At 43.4% G+C, this 19,300-nt stretch overlaps 1 protein-coding gene across 1 annotated transcript in view; it reads right to left on the bottom strand.

Moving 5' to 3' along the window:
* The window catches only part of CACNA2D2 (calcium voltage-gated channel auxiliary subunit alpha2delta 2), a 731,412-nt gene that overhangs the window by 143,931 nt on the left and 568,181 nt on the right, over positions 1 to 19,300 (bottom strand). Inside the window, exons 6-7 of the mRNA XM_070735804.1 lie at positions 11,824 to 11,955; positions 3,491 to 3,548 (exon numbers count right to left, since the gene is read on the bottom strand). Coding sequence (XP_070591905.1) covers positions 3,491 to 3,548; positions 11,824 to 11,955 — 190 coding nt within the window. The remainder of the gene's footprint in view (positions 1 to 3,490; positions 3,549 to 11,823; positions 11,956 to 19,300) is intronic.

Here is a 19,300-nt window from a genome sequence, read left to right as displayed (position 1 = left end):
TGGGGCAAAAGACAGTCCCATAAGTATCCTGGTCCTAAGCCAAAACATTTCAATTATGTTCTGCAGAAATGGGTTATAACTGAATAAATAATAGTATAACAGAGTTGGAAGTGACCTTGGAGGTCTTCTAGTCCAACCCCCTGCACAAGCAGAGTCCTATATCATTCCAGACAAGGGGCTGTTTATTTTCTTAAAAGCTTCCAGTTATGTAGCACCCACAACTTCTGAACGCAAGCCATTCCACTAGTTAATTGTTCGGACTCTTAGGAAATTTATCTTTAGTTCTAAGTTACTTCTCTCCTTGATCAGTTTCAATCCATTGTTTCTTGTCTCACCTTCTGGTGCCTTGGAAAATAGGTTGACACCCTCTTCTCTGTGGCAGCCTCTCAAATACTGGAGCACTGCTACCCTGTCACCCCTAGTCCTTCTTTTCACTAGGTTAGACAAATCCAATTCCTGCATGTCTCTGGTGATTCTCAATCATACAGGTCAGGGTTGTCTCAAAGGTGAAGAAGCTTCTTGGAAAAGAAGCAAAATGCCTTTAGAGAAAAACCAGTTGCCTCTTGAAGAAGAACCTTTGGGCCAATTCCTGCAATGGTTTTCCCTATGTTTTAACCTTCAGCCCCCTAATCATATTTGTTGCTCTTTTCTACACTCTTTCCAGAGTCTCTACATCTTTTTTATAATATATTGACCAAAACTGGAAGTACTATTCTAAGTGTTCTTCCTGCTTTTTCTCTTCTCTGATACCAAAACCCATGAAATAAATTAAATAGAAAAAATATTCTGACCAAAATCTCTTGGTTGCTCCTGATAATGATCTGCAAAAGTATGACTAAGTATCCTTTTAGTAGGCTGTAAAATCAGAAATGGTAATTTTGTATTGGTATACTTATTTCATTTTTTCCCCTTTACATGAGAGGAGTAGGTAATTAAACCAGCAAAGTTCATGCGATTGGTAAGTTAAGTAAAGTGAGATAACCTAGGTATATAGCAATTTTAAAGCTGTCTTATCATCATGGAGTTTTAGACATACTTAAACCTGATTTTGGAAACAATATGGAGGTATGTCCACCTGCTCTGGTCATCTGGTTGGATTTAATAGCATAGTACTTGATAACATTGTGGCATATTAGGTTAGGATTTCTGATTAAATGTAACATTCAAAGATGGCCAAGGACTGCGAGTTTATTTACAACTATGCTTAGGTACTGTATTAAGAAATGAGTGAAACTCACAGGAGACCAACTTGAACCAAAATTCTAGTGCATGTCTGATATTCAGAAACACAAACAGTGAAATGATGGAGATACTATGTCCACAGTTCAAAGGCAAAGTAACAGGAGAAATTGTCCCTGAGATTTTGTTCAATTATTTTCTTTGAAACTTTGGTATTCATAGAAAGTTGTGAAAAGAGCATAGATGGGATGCAAAGTCATTGGTTATGACCTATAAAGCCCTTCATGGCATCGGACCAGAATATCTTCAGGACCGCCTTCTGCCGCACAAATCCCAGTGACCAATTAGGTCCCACAGAGTTGGCCTTCTCTGGGTCCTGTCGACAAAACAATTTTGTCTGGTGGGGCCCAGGGGAAGAGCCTTCTCTGTGGCGGCCCCGACCCTCTAGAACCAACTCCCTCCGGAGATCAGAACTGCCCCCACCCTCCTTGCCTTTTGCAAACTCCTAAAAACCCATCTCTGCCATCAGGCAAGGGGATATTGATTCCCCCGGGCCGTTTCATTTAATGTATGGTTTGTTTGGGATGCATGACTGTTTTTATAATAAGGGTTTTAAACTGTCCTTTTTTAACCATTAGATTTGTACTATGTATTGTTGTTGTAAGCAAGTCTCTGGAGAGGGGCGGCATACAAATCTAATAAACAATAATAATAATAAAGTCAAAGAACATACAAAAGAATTAGACTTGTTTTGCAAAACTGCATCTTCCATCATGCCATTTTTTAATCTCCCTCCCATGGATATTATTTTTTGACATATTGTTTTAAAGATCCATTCAGACAATTGTTTGCTTACCTGGTATATAAATGCATGTCTTTTATTCATCCAGACCCACAAGCAGTATTTTATTATGAAGTAAATATTCCATCAATCTAGTAATCAAACTTCAGTACTGTATATTGTTGCTGGGGGAATGCAACCTAACTTCCTCAATCTATTACTTTTAATTCCAGTGCAAGTGCTGCGGTTAAAGGAAATTGCCACAAAGATGAACTCTACATTACTTCAAAAGTATAGATGAGCTACAGAATTTAAAACAAAATCTAAACTAAGCATGGGGACCTAATATAATTCAAGATCTTAATTTGTGTGGATAGTTTTATTTTCTCTGTGCCTATAATTTACACTGTCCAAAAAGTGCTTTATTAAAAAAAAAAACCATTTGAATCATTTCTGGAAATAAAATACTCAAGCAGTCCTCCTCCCAATCTAGATCAGGGCTATGATAAGAAATAATATGTATTAAGCTACCACAATCCCCTTGTTTTTGGGACCTTCTTGCTAGGGTCATCTAAAGCTTTTGCTAATATCTACTTGATGTAATTTAACTCTTCTGCAATACATGAGCTCCATTTAGAGCCCTTTCCTCTTTCTGTTCTCTCCCTTTTAAAGCTATCTCCAGTACCTAAGCACACCATCTGATTTGCCGATTGGAGAGGGAAAATAGAATAGTAAATCATATAGACAGTCCATGATAGCCTATGAGTATGGATAGGCTTTCAACTACATTATATTACTACCATTAAGGGGGCAGCTGTTGCTCATCTTGATAAAGCCTGAAACTGTACATTGCTTGACTTAAGTATTTGAAAAAAAAAATAAGTTAGTGTTAAATCGAGGCATGCCTCCTCTCCACCTATAGAATGCCAGAGAAAGTAGATTGCCAGAGATTGAAGTACAGTGGTACCCCTACTTACGAACTTAATTCATTCCATGACCAGGTTCTTAAGTAGAAAAGTTTGTAAGAAGAAGCAATTTTTCACATAGGAATCAATGTAAAAGCAAATAATGCATGCGATTGGAAAAAAACACAGGGAGGATGGAGGCTCTGTTTCCTCCCAGGAGATTCCTAGAGAGGCCCCACAGAGGCTTCTCCCTGTCTTTTCTGGCCCTGTTTCCTCCCAGGACATTCCTAGAGAGGCCCTATGGAGGCTTCTCCCTGCCTTTTCTGGCCCTGTTTCCTCCCAGGAGATTCCTAGAGAGGCCCCACAGAGGCTTCTCCCTGTCTTTTCCAGTTACAGTTTCGGAGGCTTGGGTTTGTAAGTAGAAAATGGTTCTTGAGAAGAGGCAAAAAAATCTTGAACACCCGGTTCTTATCTTGAAAAGTTCATAAGTAGAGGCGTTTGTAGGTAGAGATACCTCTCTATAACGATAATAAATAAACACTTAAATTTTGAGCTGAATTTCATTGCTAGGTTGTTTTATTCTTTCACATGCTAACTACCTATTCCACTATGCTCCCCTACTTACCATGGCCTTCTTCGGACATCATACAGGTCAATCTTATTGGGGGCTCTCCAGGGGGAGGCTGCAATGAGAAGAAACAGTGAAAACTATCATGATTTGATATTTGTTGATATGAGGGAACTTGAGCAGAGAAAGGGAGAGAGCAAAACTGGAAATATTTCTCAGCCTGGAGTGGTATTAAGCAACAAGAACATTGGAATATGTGAAACTGAGAGGAAAAGAAGCTGTAACTTTGTGTTATTCAAATACCTATTACTATCACAATGCACTGGCCCTGAAAGAAATGTGTCTAAAGCCCATATTAATCTGTAGTGTTTGAAGGGTTGGGGTTTTTTTTTTTTTTGCACACTTCAAACATTCTTCTTTGTTTTGGAACTTGTAAATTATCAAGTCGTTAACATTTCAGCCAAACACATCTCTTTTGCTTCTCCCTCTTTTGAAAATACACATTTTGCTATTTTGATAGATAATTATAAGGTGTATGTAGTAATGGAGGGCATAAGTTTACATCAAACTTGGCTCCCCAGTTTAACCAGCAGTTTGGAACCTCGGGACTTTGACAGAACCTTTCTATTCCTGCCTCGGTACTCTTGCCACTTATATGCAGTATATATTTTATACCTCTCAAGAATTCAGAATTTCATTTTCAGGCAGAGAAATAATGGCTTTATCAAAGGCAATAGGTTTGGGAAAACAGTCAACAGCCTCAGAACTTCACATAGGTTTGCAATCCAAATTTGTATGGCCAGCAGAATACCTGAGGCTGTGCTACTGAAAACCGGTGGCATGAATATTGAAAACGAATGGTGTGATTTCTCACCATTTTAAGGTTGATACTGCAGTGCAATTCTTACAGGAGGATTAGCATGGTGTTTGAAAAGGCTTCCCATTCCCCTTCATAGATTAGAATTGCTGGGAATCAGGCACCATTCAAATGGATTGATTGAACAGTTAATTAATTGCATAAATATGAAAATGTCCCAGTTCTCTCTAAATCAAGGCAGGCAAAGTTTGGAAACAAAAACCATTTTGCAAAGAACTTTATTACTAATACAGTAAAAGAACCGTTGTACCTACCTGAACGGTCTTCTCAGTGCACTGGAAGGAGAGTCCAACATGGGTAATACTCCAATTCTATTGGTAGAGACTGAGTTAAAATTTACATATTAATGAGCACCGCCCCCTCTGCTCTCCCCATGAGCCAGTTTTAAAACGAAGAAACATAGTAAGAGGATAACCAATTTTTATTGTTAACAACTAATAACTGACTAACTGCCCACTCCGGCGTCCCTGCACTCAAAACCATACCGGGTGGGTTTGGACTCTCCTTCCAGTGCACTGAGAAGACCGTTCAGGTAGGTACAACGGTTCTTCTCCATTGCATCTGGAAGGAGAGTCCAACATGGGATATACCAGAGATTTACGGCCCATGGGAGGGAAAAGGTCTTGTCAGGGACGTTGGAGATAAACAAACTCTTTGTAACACACGTCTCCCAAATGCCGCCTCTGCGGAAGCAAAGGAGTCCAACTTATAATGTCGAATGAAGGTCGACGGAGCCGACCACGTTGCAGCTCTACAGATGTCGTCTATGGACGCCTGGGTGGCCCAGGCTGCTGAAGTCGCCGCACTCCTCGTCGAGTGAGCCGTCACTCCCGGTGGAACCGATTGGTTACGAGCTCTGTATGCCTCCCCAATACAGTCCCTAATCCAACGACTAATGGAGCTTGATGATAGTCCAAGTCCCTTTTTATCCGAAGAGAAAGAAACAAACAACTTTTCCGTCTTCCGAAAACTCTCTGTGCGTCTAACGTAAATCTTGACCGCACGGCGTACATCGATCTTATGCCATCGCAATTCCGATGGGTGATTGCCATGGGTGCAAAAATCAGGCAGGATGAGCTCCTGTTTCCTGTGGAACTCTGAATTTACCTTCGGTATAAATGAAGGGTCCAATCTCAGCACCACTCTGTCAGGGTAAAATACACAAAGGTCAGGTCGCACTGACAATGCTGCTATCTCTGACACTCTTCGAGCCGACGTAATAGCTACAAGGAAGGCTGTCTTGATCGACAAGAGTCGTAATGGTATGGTTCTCAACGGTTCAAATGGTGGCTTTGTCAAGGCCTTAAGGACCAGTTGAAGGTCCCATGACGGAAACCTCCGGATCGGCGGGGAATGTTGGTTTACAGCTCCCCGTAGAAAATCCTTAATCCAAGGATGGTAAGCCAAGGAACGGACACCCTCAACCTGTATCATGGTCGTGAGGGCCGCCACATGCCGTTTAAGTGTATTAGGGGCTAATCCCCGATCCAGTCCAGTCTGCAGGAACTCTAGAACTGTAATCACTGAGGCCTTTCCAGTATTGATTTGGTGTTTATCGCAGAAGCTACAGAAGGCCGCCCATGTCGTCTGATAAATCCGAGAGGTAGATGGACGCCTTGCCGCTTGCATGGTGTCAATGACCTTTTCCGGTAGTTTTAATCCTCGTAACCTGACCTGTTCAAGTGCCAAACGGTCAGTTGAAGCCACTGGGGATCTGGATGTTGTAGGTTCCCCTGGCTGAGGGATATCACCCGGTCCGGAATTCTCCAAGGGGCTGACACCGACAGTGCCACCAGGTCGGAGAACCACGGACGTCGAGGCCAATGAGGAGCCACCAGCAACACCTCCGCTCTCTCTTTCAGGATCTTTTCCACTACTCTCGGTAGAAGGTTTGTTGGCGGAAAGGCATAGAGAAGTCCTGGTGGCCAGGCCGACAGGAGAGCGTTGACCCCTTCTGCGTCCCGTTCTGGAAACCTTGTGTAGAACCTTGGGAGTTGGGCGTTCATGGGGCTGGCAAATAGGTCCACTAGTGGAAGACCAAACCGACTCACCACCTGTTGGAACAGGACCGGATCCAGTCTCCATTCTGACGGATCCAAGGTAGAGCGGCTCAGCCAATCCGCCTGCGTATTGGAGATCCCCGCGATGTGTTCCGCTGCTAGAGACCGCAGATGTTGTTCGGCCCAGAGGAACAGTGCTTCCGTCTCCTCCATGAGACGCCGCGACCTTGTGCCCCCTTGGTGATTCAAGTGAGCTTTGGTCGCCACATTGTCCGTGAGCACCAGCACGTGCTGTCGATGAACCAGGGATGCAAATGTCTTTAGCGCTAGGAAAACAGCTTTTAACTCCAGAAAGTTTATGTTGACCACTGAGAGGTCCTCCGCAGTCCACAGTCCCTGAGCCATGTGAGCTCCGATGTGAGCTCCCCATCCAGTGAGACTGGCGTCGGTGGTCAAAATGACCTGATCTGTTATCTGGAAGGGGGAGCCCTTGCTTATGGCAGCAGATGTCCACCATTGGAGGGACTCCCGGACTCTCTGTGGTAAGCAGACTTGTCTGTGTGAGTGGCTCACCTTGCTCCTCTGAGCAGGAAGCAGGAACCACTGTAGTGTCCTGATATGGAACCTGGCCCAGGGAACGATGCCAATGGCCGACACCAGGGTCCCCAGTATTTTTGACAGCAATGACAGTGGTACTGGTCTTTTGCGAAGACCGGAAATTAATCGCCGGATATTGTCTTGCCTCTCCGGTGACAACGACACCGTGCCCTCTTGAGTGTCGATAATAGCTCCCAGGTGTAGTAGTTTGGTAGTAGGTACTAGCTGGCTTTTCTCCACATTGATTGTGAAGCCATGTAGTTCCAGAGTGTGAACAGTCTCTTTGAGCTCTCTCTCTGCCACTACCTGGGACCTGGACAAGATGATTATGTCGTCCAGGTACGCCATCAGTCTGATGGATCGAGCTCTTAAGCTGGCAGTCAGTACGTCCAGGAGCTTTGTAAACGTTCTGGGGGGCCGAGGACAGACCGAATGGCATGGCCCTGTATTGATAGTGCCTCCCTTCGGTGAAAAATCTGAGGAACCTGCGATGGTCCGGATGGATAGGGACATGCAGGTATGCCTCCTTGAGATCGATAGATGTTAAAATGTCCCGGTATCAAATGGAAGCCAGAATGGTCTGCAAGGAGTGCATCCTGAACCTTCGGTATTTTATGAAAAGGTTCAGTTGCTTCAGGTTGAGGATCAACCTGCAGCCTCCTGAGGGTTTGGGAACGATGAAAATCATGGAGTAAAATCCCTGGCCCTCCTCCTGTTGCGGCACCAATTCTATGGCCTGGATTTCTAACAGATGTGAGATTTCCTTGCGCAACTGCAATTTCTTTGGAATGTCCCTTGGAATGGGACAACGTATGAAACGACTGGGAGGTGTTTGGATGAATTCCAATCGGAGCCCTTGTGTAACTGTTGCTATGGCCCACCTGTCGGAGGAAGTCGCCTGCCAGGCCTTGCAGAATCCCTGCAGCTTCCCTCCGATTGGCTGCGGGCCGATCGCGTCATTTCGTGCGTTTGAACCCTCTTTGAGAGTTCCCACGAAAGGGCCTCCTGGACTGATGATAGCCCCTTGTCCTATCTTGATAGGAGCCACGGTCACTCCTATAGGACTGCTGGTTGTATTGTCCCTGGGAGAAGGAACGTTGGTTTTGAGCGGAACCGGTGGCAGTCTCCCAGCGAAAGGACTGCCGCCTTGAATATGGCGTGAACCTCCTATCCGGCCTCCTGTGAGCTCTAGGAAGGACCTTCCTCTTATCTTTGTCTTCCACTAAAACCTCCTCCAACAAGTCCCCAAAGAGGGTGGAACCCTGAAAGGGACCGGAGGCTAGGCGCCACTTAGATTTAAGATCTGCCTGCCAGTTCCGTAGCCACAGCAGGCGGCGTGATGACAATGTGGTTGCCATGCTTCTAGTGGCGAACTTGGCCGCGTGAAGTGTGGCGTCCTCCGAAAATTCTGTCGCCGCCAGTAGCTTACTTAAGTCCTGGCGGAGGCGCCCGTCCTCGGGCCCTAGGCGGGATTGCATTTCCTTGATCCACATGAGGGAAGCGCGGTTGATGAATGACGCTGCTGCTGCAGCCCGAAATCCCCAGCCAGACATCTGATGGGCTTTACGGAGTAATGTCTCCGCCTTCCTCTCCTCCGGTCGCAAGCATTCCCCGGTCTCTGAGGGGACCAACGCGCTGGAGACAAGCGTAACGACCGGCTGGTCAATTGGGGGAAATTCGAGCAGCTTTTCCACCTCCTCGTCGAAGGTATAAAATTTCCTCTCGAGGGTGGAAGGTCCCTGAGCCGCCGCCGGCTGCTGCCAAGGTCTTTTGATCCCCTTTACGAAAATGCCTGATGCAGGAAAATGGTCAGACTCGGGTTGAGGCTCGTCCAGTAGCGAGGCTGAAGTTTGACCGGACTCAGTGGCTTCCGGAGTCTTATCTGAGCCCGGCAGGTTCATCACTTGCTTGGCCTTAGACAATAAGGTTCTGAAGAGTGCTGGCTTGAACAAGCCAACCGAAGGGGCCTGTTCTGGTGCAGCCTCATCCTCGGAAAAGCCATACTCCGGTTCACTTTCCTCAAACTGCTCTTGTTCTTCCAATAAAGAGCCAAAACCCGAGGGGGGCGGAGCTGACCATGCATCTGTTGTGTGTTGGGAAGGCCCTCCATACTGTTGCACCCTGGGGGTCATGCCCTGCGAGTACGCATTTGCGATAAGGTCCTGCAGGTCTGGGGGTAAATTGTGCCACGCCCCGGGCTGGGATCGCAAGCCCGCCGCTGTGGGCGTGAAGGTAGCTGATGGCCCTTGGAGGCCTCATGGTGCCTGTGTTGCTGAAGCTGGTCTGGCCCAGGATGTGCTGGGTGAGGGCATAACTTGAGGCAGGGGCAGAAACTGCCTATCTGGTGACCAGTCCTTCTCAGGCGTAACCCCTGTAGGCCCAAAGGTGGATGGGGGTGACATAGGGTCCAAAGGATGCCTTTGAGTCAGAGGAAGACCCCCTGGAGGCGATTGAAGGGCTGCTTCCAGCTTTTGTTCAAGCGCCTTAATGCGCTTTTCAGCCTCTTTAATGGAGGAAGAGGAGGAAGATGAATGTTTTGTTTTTTCCTTGGCTTTCCCCTTCACCTTATCTTTAGGGATGGCAGGAGAGCCTGTGACCTCCTTTCCCTGATTCTCCTCCATATTACTCACGGTTGGGAGTGAATTATATCAGGCTAAATGTTGGCTGACCTCTGGTGGCTTGGTTCTCGCCTGCCTCGTCAGCAAAACTCCCAAAAATGGCGTCTCGGGTCTCCCCGGGTCCGCGCCTGCGCACTAGAGCTATTTAGCTCGTTCACACCCTTTCACCGCCCGACCAACTGCTTTTCGCGCCAAAAGGCGCTTGCCGCTCTAGCCGCTACTCAAAATGGCGGCGCCCAGCCTCCGCGACCTTCCGGACCGCTGCTGGGTCACTCCGTCGCCGGGCGGCTGGAGAATGGGGCTTCCTCGCCCTCTCCCGGCTTCCCAGGCCGGTTCTCGCCTGCTACGACCCCGCGAGGGGTTCTGGTGGTTGCGGCGGCTGCAGCGGTAGCTGTTCCAGGTTCGCCGGCAGCTTGGAGACGCTCCGATCTCCCTGCGTCTGCTGCGGCTCCGGCGCTGACTTCCCTGTCAGCTGTAAGGCGCTCGGCTTTCCTCGCTCCGTGCGAGACGCCTTCAAGCCTCCCAGTGGGGGGGGGGGCGGACCCCCCCACCTTTGGCTGACAGCCCCGGTATGGTCTCGGAGACCAGGGACCCCCAGGCTGGGTGCTTCTCTACGGGGTGCTCCCACTGGGGGAAGGCAAACAACCCCTGAGAAGATTCGTTGGGGATGTTGCCCACTGAGGGCAGAGACCCCTGACCGTCTGCTCCTCTTCCATTGCAGTATCTGAAACACAAAGAAAAAGGATTAAAACGGTAACAACATTTTACAGAATTATTTTTATTAATTTAAGGTTACTAAAACCCCTAAGCTACAACTCAGTATGTCTCTACTCTAAGACTGAGTTTTAAAACTGGCTCATGGGGAGAGCAGAGGGGGCGGTGCTCATTAATATGTAAATTTTAACTCAGTCTCTACCAATAGAATTGGAGTATTACCCATGTTGGACTCTCCTTCCAGATGCAATGGAGAATCCAGGCTCTTGCAAGCCCACTACAGGACTTCTCCAGACCATCCTGCACCTAGTGAAATTAAGGTAGAGTTGCTTTGGATCTCTTTTGCTTGCTACCACCTGCCCTGGGCTGAAGTGATTCTTGAGTGGTGGGCTGATTTCCACTCCCTTTTTCCTAGGTGTTGCTAGAACTTCAGCTTCTCAAATCCATGATAACCCCACAGACATCACCTCTTTGTCCAGCATGGACCTTGCTCCTGGCCAATAATGCTAAGAGCTTCCGAAAGAACCATGGGCAATGTCCTGACTGTCAGATTTAAAATAGGCTCAGCTAGTTTATTTGCATAACATCTCTAATGTAGTCCAGGTCACTGTGGAAATTAAAATAGTAGTTGGCCAATGTATAAAAGTCCCAGATATTTTGCGAAAAAGCAGGCAAGTAAAAGGACATAAGCCATGCTGATTCCCTAAAAGTTGCCCATGGATGTTATAAGTTACTTCAAGTGTTTGGTGGTTGACAGAGCAGAAGAGGATCAATTAACCTCCTTCTCTGAGATCACAACCATGTGAAGAGAATAAGAAAGATGACCTTGATGGAAATATGCAGGAATTGTTAGCTAGATAAAAGGGGCTGAAGCATTTTTTAAAGTGAGATAACATTAGGAAATGGCTCAGGCAGATGCCTCTCTAATTCACTGAAGTATAAGAAAAAGGAGGGGGTGAGTACAATCATACTTGAAAGTTTCTGATACTGTAGCCAGTCTCAATAAAAGTACATTTAACCTCCCTCTGGGGTTGATTTCAAGGTCTGATCTACTTAGTGGGGCTAATATCTGGCCATTCCTTGATACCCAGAATCAAAAGTTTTATATCTTTTATATCATACTTTTATATCTTTTCTTCTATTCTTTTCTTTATTCATATTATTACATATCTATTCTCTTCAATGTGTATTATGTATTGGACTGACTAGCTACCTACCTACCTAACTAACTAACTAACTAACTAACTAACTAACTAATTAACTAAATAAATAAATAAGTAAATAAATAGGAAGAGCAGAGAAATAAAGAAGGCAGAGACTTCATTATTCTTCAGCAAAGAAGCTCTTATCCATCCTATTAGGTGGAGCAACAAGGATCCTTCCTTAAAATGATCATTCCCTAACATCCTAGAACAATGGCCTAGAATGACCAGGAAAGTATTGCACTTTATTTCTTCTAACCTAAAAGCTATGACCGTGTTGCTACTACCATTGTAACATCTCTGAGTTCAAAAGTCAACTATTTAAATGCAACCCCACTGTATAAATTATATGTTGACTCTGTTAGTTGAGAATGGTACAAACCTGGATAGAAGCGGGTTACCCCTGTAGCACTGCCAAAGACTTGCCACAGCAGAGATGGATCTTCTTTTCGATTTTCCACAAAAACATCCTCTAAGGCTTCTGTCCAATTCAGTTCATTGAGGATTACAGTGGCTGCAAAAGAGGTGACAAGTTTAGTGTGCTTAAGGTCCAGAGAGCTCTTTGACAAATGTGATTGTTCTCTGCCAAGGAAAGAATGCGAGTTGCTTTTGTGAAAGGATATATGCCCCCCATTAGCAGGATATATTCACTTCATTAGGAGAGCTGTGAAGAGCAACATCAGCTGAAGGATTGTTCCTGGCAGGGCCCAGCATCTCCTGTGGAGCTGATTATCATCAATTTGTCACAACATAACTGCATGCAGGCTATCTCTCTTCAGTGGGACCATTTCTTGACCTCTTGGTTATATTACTTATTTACTTGGTTATATTACTTATTTCTATCAGAGATGGAATAAGAAGTGCCTAATAATAGTAAAAAAAGAACTGAAACCAATTTATTTATTAATTAGACTTCTATGCTGCCATTCTTGAAGCGACTCAATTGAAAGCCAAACGACAGCATATACCAAAAGAGGTATACTAAATTAAAATAGAGTTTAAAATTTGGAACAGCTAAAAAACAAACAAACAAACAAACAAACAAATCAACCAATATATCAAAATATATAAAATACATACACACAGTCATATCATGCACAAAACTACATAGGCAAGGGGGGGATGTCTCAGTTCCCCCAAGCCTGACGACAGAGGTGGGTTTTAAGGAGTTTACGAAAGGCAATATTTAGGGATTGATCTAACAAACAATAAAGGAAGATAATTGTTATAGAATAAAGAAACAAACTGGATCTGGAAAAATGGGAAAATTTCAATTATCACTGATGGAAAGAATATTACTAATTAAAATGAACATATTGCCATGACTCCTGTTTTTATTTTCAATAATACCAATAAGATTAGAGTTTTTTTTAAAAAAGAATCAATAAAATAATACTGAAGTTCATATCACAAGGAAAAAAAGGCGAGGATAGATATAAAAATGCTACAAGATGCAAGACTAAGAGGTGGATTTGGACTTCCAAATTGGGAATTATATTATGATGCTGCAGTATTGACATGGATTTTGTTAAGAAACTAGAAACTTTTGGTTTTGGAGGGACCTGATTTACAGATAGGATGGCACACATTTTTATGGTATGGAAGAAGTAAAATACACAGCTATTTCCAGAGACATTTTATAAGCAATTATTTGTATAAAGTGTGGGAAAAGGTAAAAGAAAAAACAATACTTGAAAATAGCACACTGGTTATTAATAATAGAAGCACTAACATACAATAGACTTAATTGGGGACATAGTACACGTTACAAAGATATTCTAACACTTAAGGGGGAATTTAAATCTACTCAAGGAATTGGAGCAACAAGGAATAAAGATGTATTTGTATATGCAGTCAAGATAAGATAAAAATATTAAAATACAAATCACAGAATTAGATTAAATATTTACAGAAATGATGAAAGACTAATTTAAAAATGTATAATCATTTACTATATATTGATTTAGAGCAAGAACAAGTGAAGGAAACAATGATTAAATGGGCAAGGAATTTTGGTTATAGTACAGAACTGGATAAATGGCAACAGCTTTGGGAATGAAATTAGAAACTGACAATGGAAACAGCATATAAAGAAAACTTGTATAAAATGTTTTATAGATAACACATATAACTGGAAAGGATGACTAAAATGTTTAAAGACAAATCTATGAAATATTGGAAATGTCATCAAATTCTTTTTATCATATGTTGTGGGCACGTGCTGAAGCCAAAGTGTATTGGAGTTCAATTCAAATGTGGATAGAAAAAGATATTGAAACGATGAATAGAATGGAAACCAGAAATGTTCCTGTTGGGTATATTACCAGGGAAATTTAATAAAGAGAATATTCATATAATTACAGTAGCTAGAATTACATTTGCGCAAAAATGGAAAGCAACAAAAGTCCCTTCTGAAAGGGAGGTAATTAAAAAAATATTGGATTATGCAGAAATGAATAGATTGACAATGAAAATTAAAGATAAGGAAGACTCTGGATATTGTAATGTATGGGGGAAATTTTATGATTGATTAGAAAATGAATATGTGTAGAATATAAGTAACATTGATTAAGGAAAATAGAAAATTGAAGGTGGTAGATCCAGGTGACAAAATTAGATAATTGAGGAGGCAGCATTAAGATAGTAATTAATAAACATGATATACTGTATGCATAAATATGGGGAGAAAAACCAAGTTTAAGAGATGCACAGATAATTGAATGGATTAAGGGACATACCAAGGGTGAGTCAAAAATTCCATTTTATTTAGGACAGGTATAATTACCAACACAGGAACATATAGCATATATCTAAATGAAGCTGGTCCTCTGTGGATCACATCCCTACTTCTCAAGTTTCTCTCAATAGCAGTTTTCCACCTTCAAATGAGACCACGCATCCCTGCCTTGTAAAATTTTGTTGACTTTTCTTTGAACCACTTCTTCACTGCAGTTTTCACTTCCTCATCACTGGAATAATATTTGCCTCTCAAATCAATTGCTATAATTTAAATCAATTGCTATAATCCAAAGTATTGTCCTCAAACACATTTTGTAATCGTCTGTGAATGTTCACAGGGGTTTCCCCCTCAGCAACAAGGGATTCAATCACTGCTCTTTGTTTTTTGACACAATTCTAAGGGGGCAGCCATTTTGAATTTTCCTTGCGAGTCTACAAATTCAAAAGTAAGAAACAAAATATTTCAGAATGTAAATGATATAATCATTTATAACTGCGAAAAAATTCAGGTACTTTTAAAATTAAAAACGTCACCTGAAATAAAGAAAATGGCATTACTTCTTGACTACACCCTCATAAGTTATCGTTCTATTAACTTAAGATGGAATGTGACTAGACACACTCAGGAAAGGGATAAGAGGGAGAAAAGGAAGTAGAGAAGGAAGGAAAGAAGGGGAGAGGAGGGAAGTGGGAAAGAAGGCAGAGAAAGGAGAGGGAGATAGAGGGAGGGAAGTGATATCAGTGGCGGCCAGCAGCCGGTGCGGACAGGTGCTCCGTGCTGGTAGAAAATTCCAGGACGCTAGTGAAGGGCTACCAAAATTTTTACTACCACACTGTGGGTGTGGCTTATGCAGGATGCCCTGCATTTTCTTTCAACATCTTTCAGTGCAAATTGGGTGCTCTGGGGTGGAGCTCCATTTCTGCTGCCCCACTGAGTCCCTGCTCCATCCAGGCAGCAACCCACCCCTGCAGGATGTGCATACAGGTGCGTGTCCCTGACGTACACACGCATGCCCTCACACAAGATTTGGCTTCTGCGCATGTGCAGCAAGCGAAATCTCACATGAGGACACTCATACGAGTGAGATTTTGGCGATATTTGCTGATTTTTTGTTTCTGCGCATGCGCGGAAGCAAAAATATTGGTGAAAATCGCCAAAATCTCAAATGCGAGCTCATCTTCATGCGAGATTTCACTTGCTGCTCATGTGCAGAAGCCAAATCTTGTGTGGATGGGCACGCGCCTGCCCACTGGACACCTGCATGCCCGCGACAGCCTCAGAGGGCACACTGGTAGCGCCGAAGATGAGCAGCCCTTCACTGGAGTGATATGATGTAAAGGGGAAAACAGGCAGGTAATAAAAGTATAAAAAGTGCAAATTAGGATATTGGTTTCTTGGAGTTCTCGGAGAGGGGCGGCATACAAAACTAATAGATGATGATGATGATGATTATTATTATTATTATTATTATTATTGTGTTTTATTAAACAGAAATGTATAATTATGTGTATTTTGTTGTGAATTAAGGTATACAGTATGTCTGGGTGTATTGTGGAGAAAAACTAAAAAAACTTTACTTTAAAAAAAGAGATGCCAAATGAGAACTAGGGTTTAAAAAAAGAGATGCCAAATGAATACTAGGGTTTTTCCCATTCTACATTGCTGGTGGCTTTTGTGTCTAATGCAAAAGCAATTAAGACGCTGACAAACAGAGGCTTTAAATTATTCAGCTATTAGAAAAAGTGATAAGCTCAAAGTAGCCTGACTGTATGATTAATCTGCTGGGGCTGGGATTTAAGCAATGCGTAGAAGAGAGACATTTGGTACTTGTCGCTGCCTGCCAGCCTGCTCTTTTTCTCTTTTAAAGGAATCTTCCACTCCCAAAAAGATGCCAGTAACAGTACCCAGGGGAGAGAAAATCCTGGAAAGCAGCAGCTCAGAGGATCTGGCAGCCGGACAATTGGGAAGAGAGATGAATTTTGAGCACAGGCTGGCAAGATGAACAAGAAACACCAGCCCCACTGACAATCACTGTTCTACTCGACCTCTCATGTGCATTTTTAAGGGATCACACGCCACTCTTCCCTGACAGAGGACATCAGCACTAAAAAGCAGTCAAGATATACGCCTGAAATATTTTACAAGAGAGCAGCAACTAAATTTCCATCATTTTTATCACCAAGGCAATGGAAGACATCTTCATCACACTTAGATACAAGTCCAAGATATTGCAAAATATGTTATCAGGCCCTGTAGATGGATACAGGAGAGAATAGCACTCCACACCTTTGTGAGCTCACACGAACATCCCTTCACCTCTCATCAAGTCTCCCGATGCAACTCCTCTGGGAAGTGCTCAAATGTATTATGTATGAATTCTGGACCAATTTCCTACGTATTCTTTTGAATATCTCAGTTGTTCCCTTCAGCTTCCCCAGCAGCTATACTGATCATTATACAAAATATATTTCCAAGAGTATAAAAGGCACCACTCTTCCATGTCTACCCGCAGGAGATTGAAAAGATCAGATCTTTGCCCTTCACTGTTCGGAATGTGGTCCAGAAGAAATTCCTCATTCACAACTGTAGCAGAATATTAAAATAAAATGGGTATTCTACAGAACACCCTACGAGACTAAACTTTCAATCCTGGGCCTAGAAAGCCTAGAACTAAGACACCTTAAACAAGATCTAAGTATTGCCCACAAGATCATATGCTGCAACGTCCTGCCTGTCGGCGACTACCTCAGCTTCAACCACAACAACACAAGAGCACACAACAGATTTAAACTTAATATTAACCGCTAAAACCTTGACTGTAAAAAATATGACTTCAGTAACCGAGTTGTCGAAGTGTGGAACTCATTACCGGACTTCACAGTGTCATCCCCAAACCCCCAACACTTTACCCTTAGATTATCTACGGTTGACCTATCCAGATTCAGTAAGGGGCGAGTACAAGTGCACTAGAGTGCCTTCCGTCCCTTGTCCTATTGCTCTCCTATATCTCCTATTCCTTTCTTCTATTCCTATATCTTCTTTTCTATTCTTTCTTAGATATATTTTACTATGAGTATCTCCTCTATAACCTTCATCATGTATTTTACTATGTGTATATAGATATATACCCACTAAAACCCTCATTGTGTATTGGACAAAATAAATAAATAAATAAATAAATAGATAGATAGATAGATAGATAGATAGATAGATAAATAAATAAATAAATAAATGATGTTTGTCTAACGTGTTTCCAAGAGGACCTTGATGTCTAATGGATTGTGGGCTGTACGCAGTGAAGGGCTACCAAAAGTTTTACTACCACACTGTGGGTGTGGATTATGCAGGACGCCCTGCATTTTCTTTCAACATCTTTCAGTGCAAATTGGGTGCTCTGGGGTGGAGCTCCATTTTTACTATCCAACTGCGTTTCCCCCCCATCCCGGAAATAGCCCACCCCCAGCTGTACGCGATGTGTCCACAGGTGTCTGCTAACGCTTATACGGGCATGAAATGTTCTGCCACATGTTGTGTGGGCACCATTGTCACAGCATTTGCCTCTCTGGCTTTGCGGAATTTTATTATCTAGAATTATATCCAGTTCTCAAGTTATTCCAGGTTCTTCAAGTCAGAATGGCTGTGAATGCGAACATTTACACATGCAGTACAGTAACCTTTGCTACCGGTGCTAATTGCGACGTTTAGCGTGTGCATCCTCTAGCGCCATTTTACTTCCGTGCATGCTCAGAAGGATGTTTCAGCCTGAAACACAGCTAAGGAGCTGCTCAGTTGTGCTTCGGATGAAGAAATAAAGGTCCGTATTAACCCACAGGCAGGCAGGAGGGCATTTCTTCAAAGCTAAGGAGAAGCCATCTGTTGTGGTTTAGCCTGAACCAGATCAAAGACCAGCTGCGTCTCTGCTGGCTCCATGCCCGGGGGAGTCTGAGAGCGGAGGAGAGAGTTCTTTGCAGCCAGACAGTGGAGACAGCAGTCAAGAAAGTGACGATGAAGCAAGGCCTGGGAGCCCTGGGGAAGGGCTGTCTCAAGCAAGTAGCTTGGATTCTCTGTATTCCCTGGAGTCCCTGGATGACGAAGCACAAGCTATCATTAGTATGCGACAGAGACGCATAGATCAAAGGAGAACTCAACTGCGTAGATAGCAGGGAAGGGTTTATAAGGCATGCGAACCCTTTCGGCAGCGTGGAGTGTTATCAAAGTGGAGTTGGTGTTATCTGCATTTTCTCTCAGCGTTTTTGTTCCTGGCTCGTGGCCCAGCAGTCTTGAAGACCGGTGGGAGGTTTGTGTCTGTTAGCTCAACAGCCTCATTTGGCATTAAGGATCCTGTTTTTCTGTATGAACAATTGCTTTCGTGTTTCTTTTGCGGTTCCAGTGCTTTCCTGACCTGTAAGGACATTTTCTGTTGGCTTCTTTTATCTTTACCACTATAAAACTGTGTTTGGATTCAACCGGTGTGTCTGGCTTATCTTTTTGGGTTGGTCATAGCTTCCGGAGTGACCCAGACAGAACACCATCCAAACCTGAAAAAAAATTGCTGAAAATTCCCCAAAAAAGATGGCAGCGCACATGGACCAGCACAGACAGTACTTAACAATTATACCAAAATTACATCACTGGTGGGCTGCTATTGGTGCGCCCGTATTGGTCCATACTGGTAGGAATCTACCCCTGATGCAGTGTTGAGCTTTGCATCATGTTATGCAGACATTGCCTCTAACTGTCTGGGGATGGTGGGCTCAAGTGGTATTCTGAAAACATATGGGCTGAGTTCTCTTGCAAGCTGGCTGTTGAAGGAACATTGCGAGCATTTTTTTCTGTTCCCAGCAGAAACTCCTTAGGAAAAAGCAACTTGGATCAAAAAGCAATGAGAGCTTGTATGTGTTTCATCCTTCTGGAGCCCATGGTTTCTTTGGCTCTGGATTAGGCAAATGCTGGTTGTTGCATAAACAAACGTCATGACATACATTGAGAAACAACATCTAATCTCCTGTGTGCATTTAGTTCTACGTTATCTTTACTAATGTCTGATCTAACCCCAAAGGATCATTACAGATCATTTGCTTGACCATAAAACAGAAAAACCAGTGCTTGTTGTTAATTC

The sequence above is a fragment of the Erythrolamprus reginae genome, chromosome 2 (genome assembly GCF_031021105.1).
Source record: "Erythrolamprus reginae isolate rEryReg1 chromosome 2, rEryReg1.hap1, whole genome shotgun sequence".
Classification (NCBI taxonomy): domain Eukaryota; kingdom Metazoa; phylum Chordata; class Lepidosauria; order Squamata; family Dipsadidae; genus Erythrolamprus; species Erythrolamprus reginae.
Note: the sequence above shows the minus strand (reverse complement) of the source record. Positions and strands in the feature narration are given on the sequence as shown.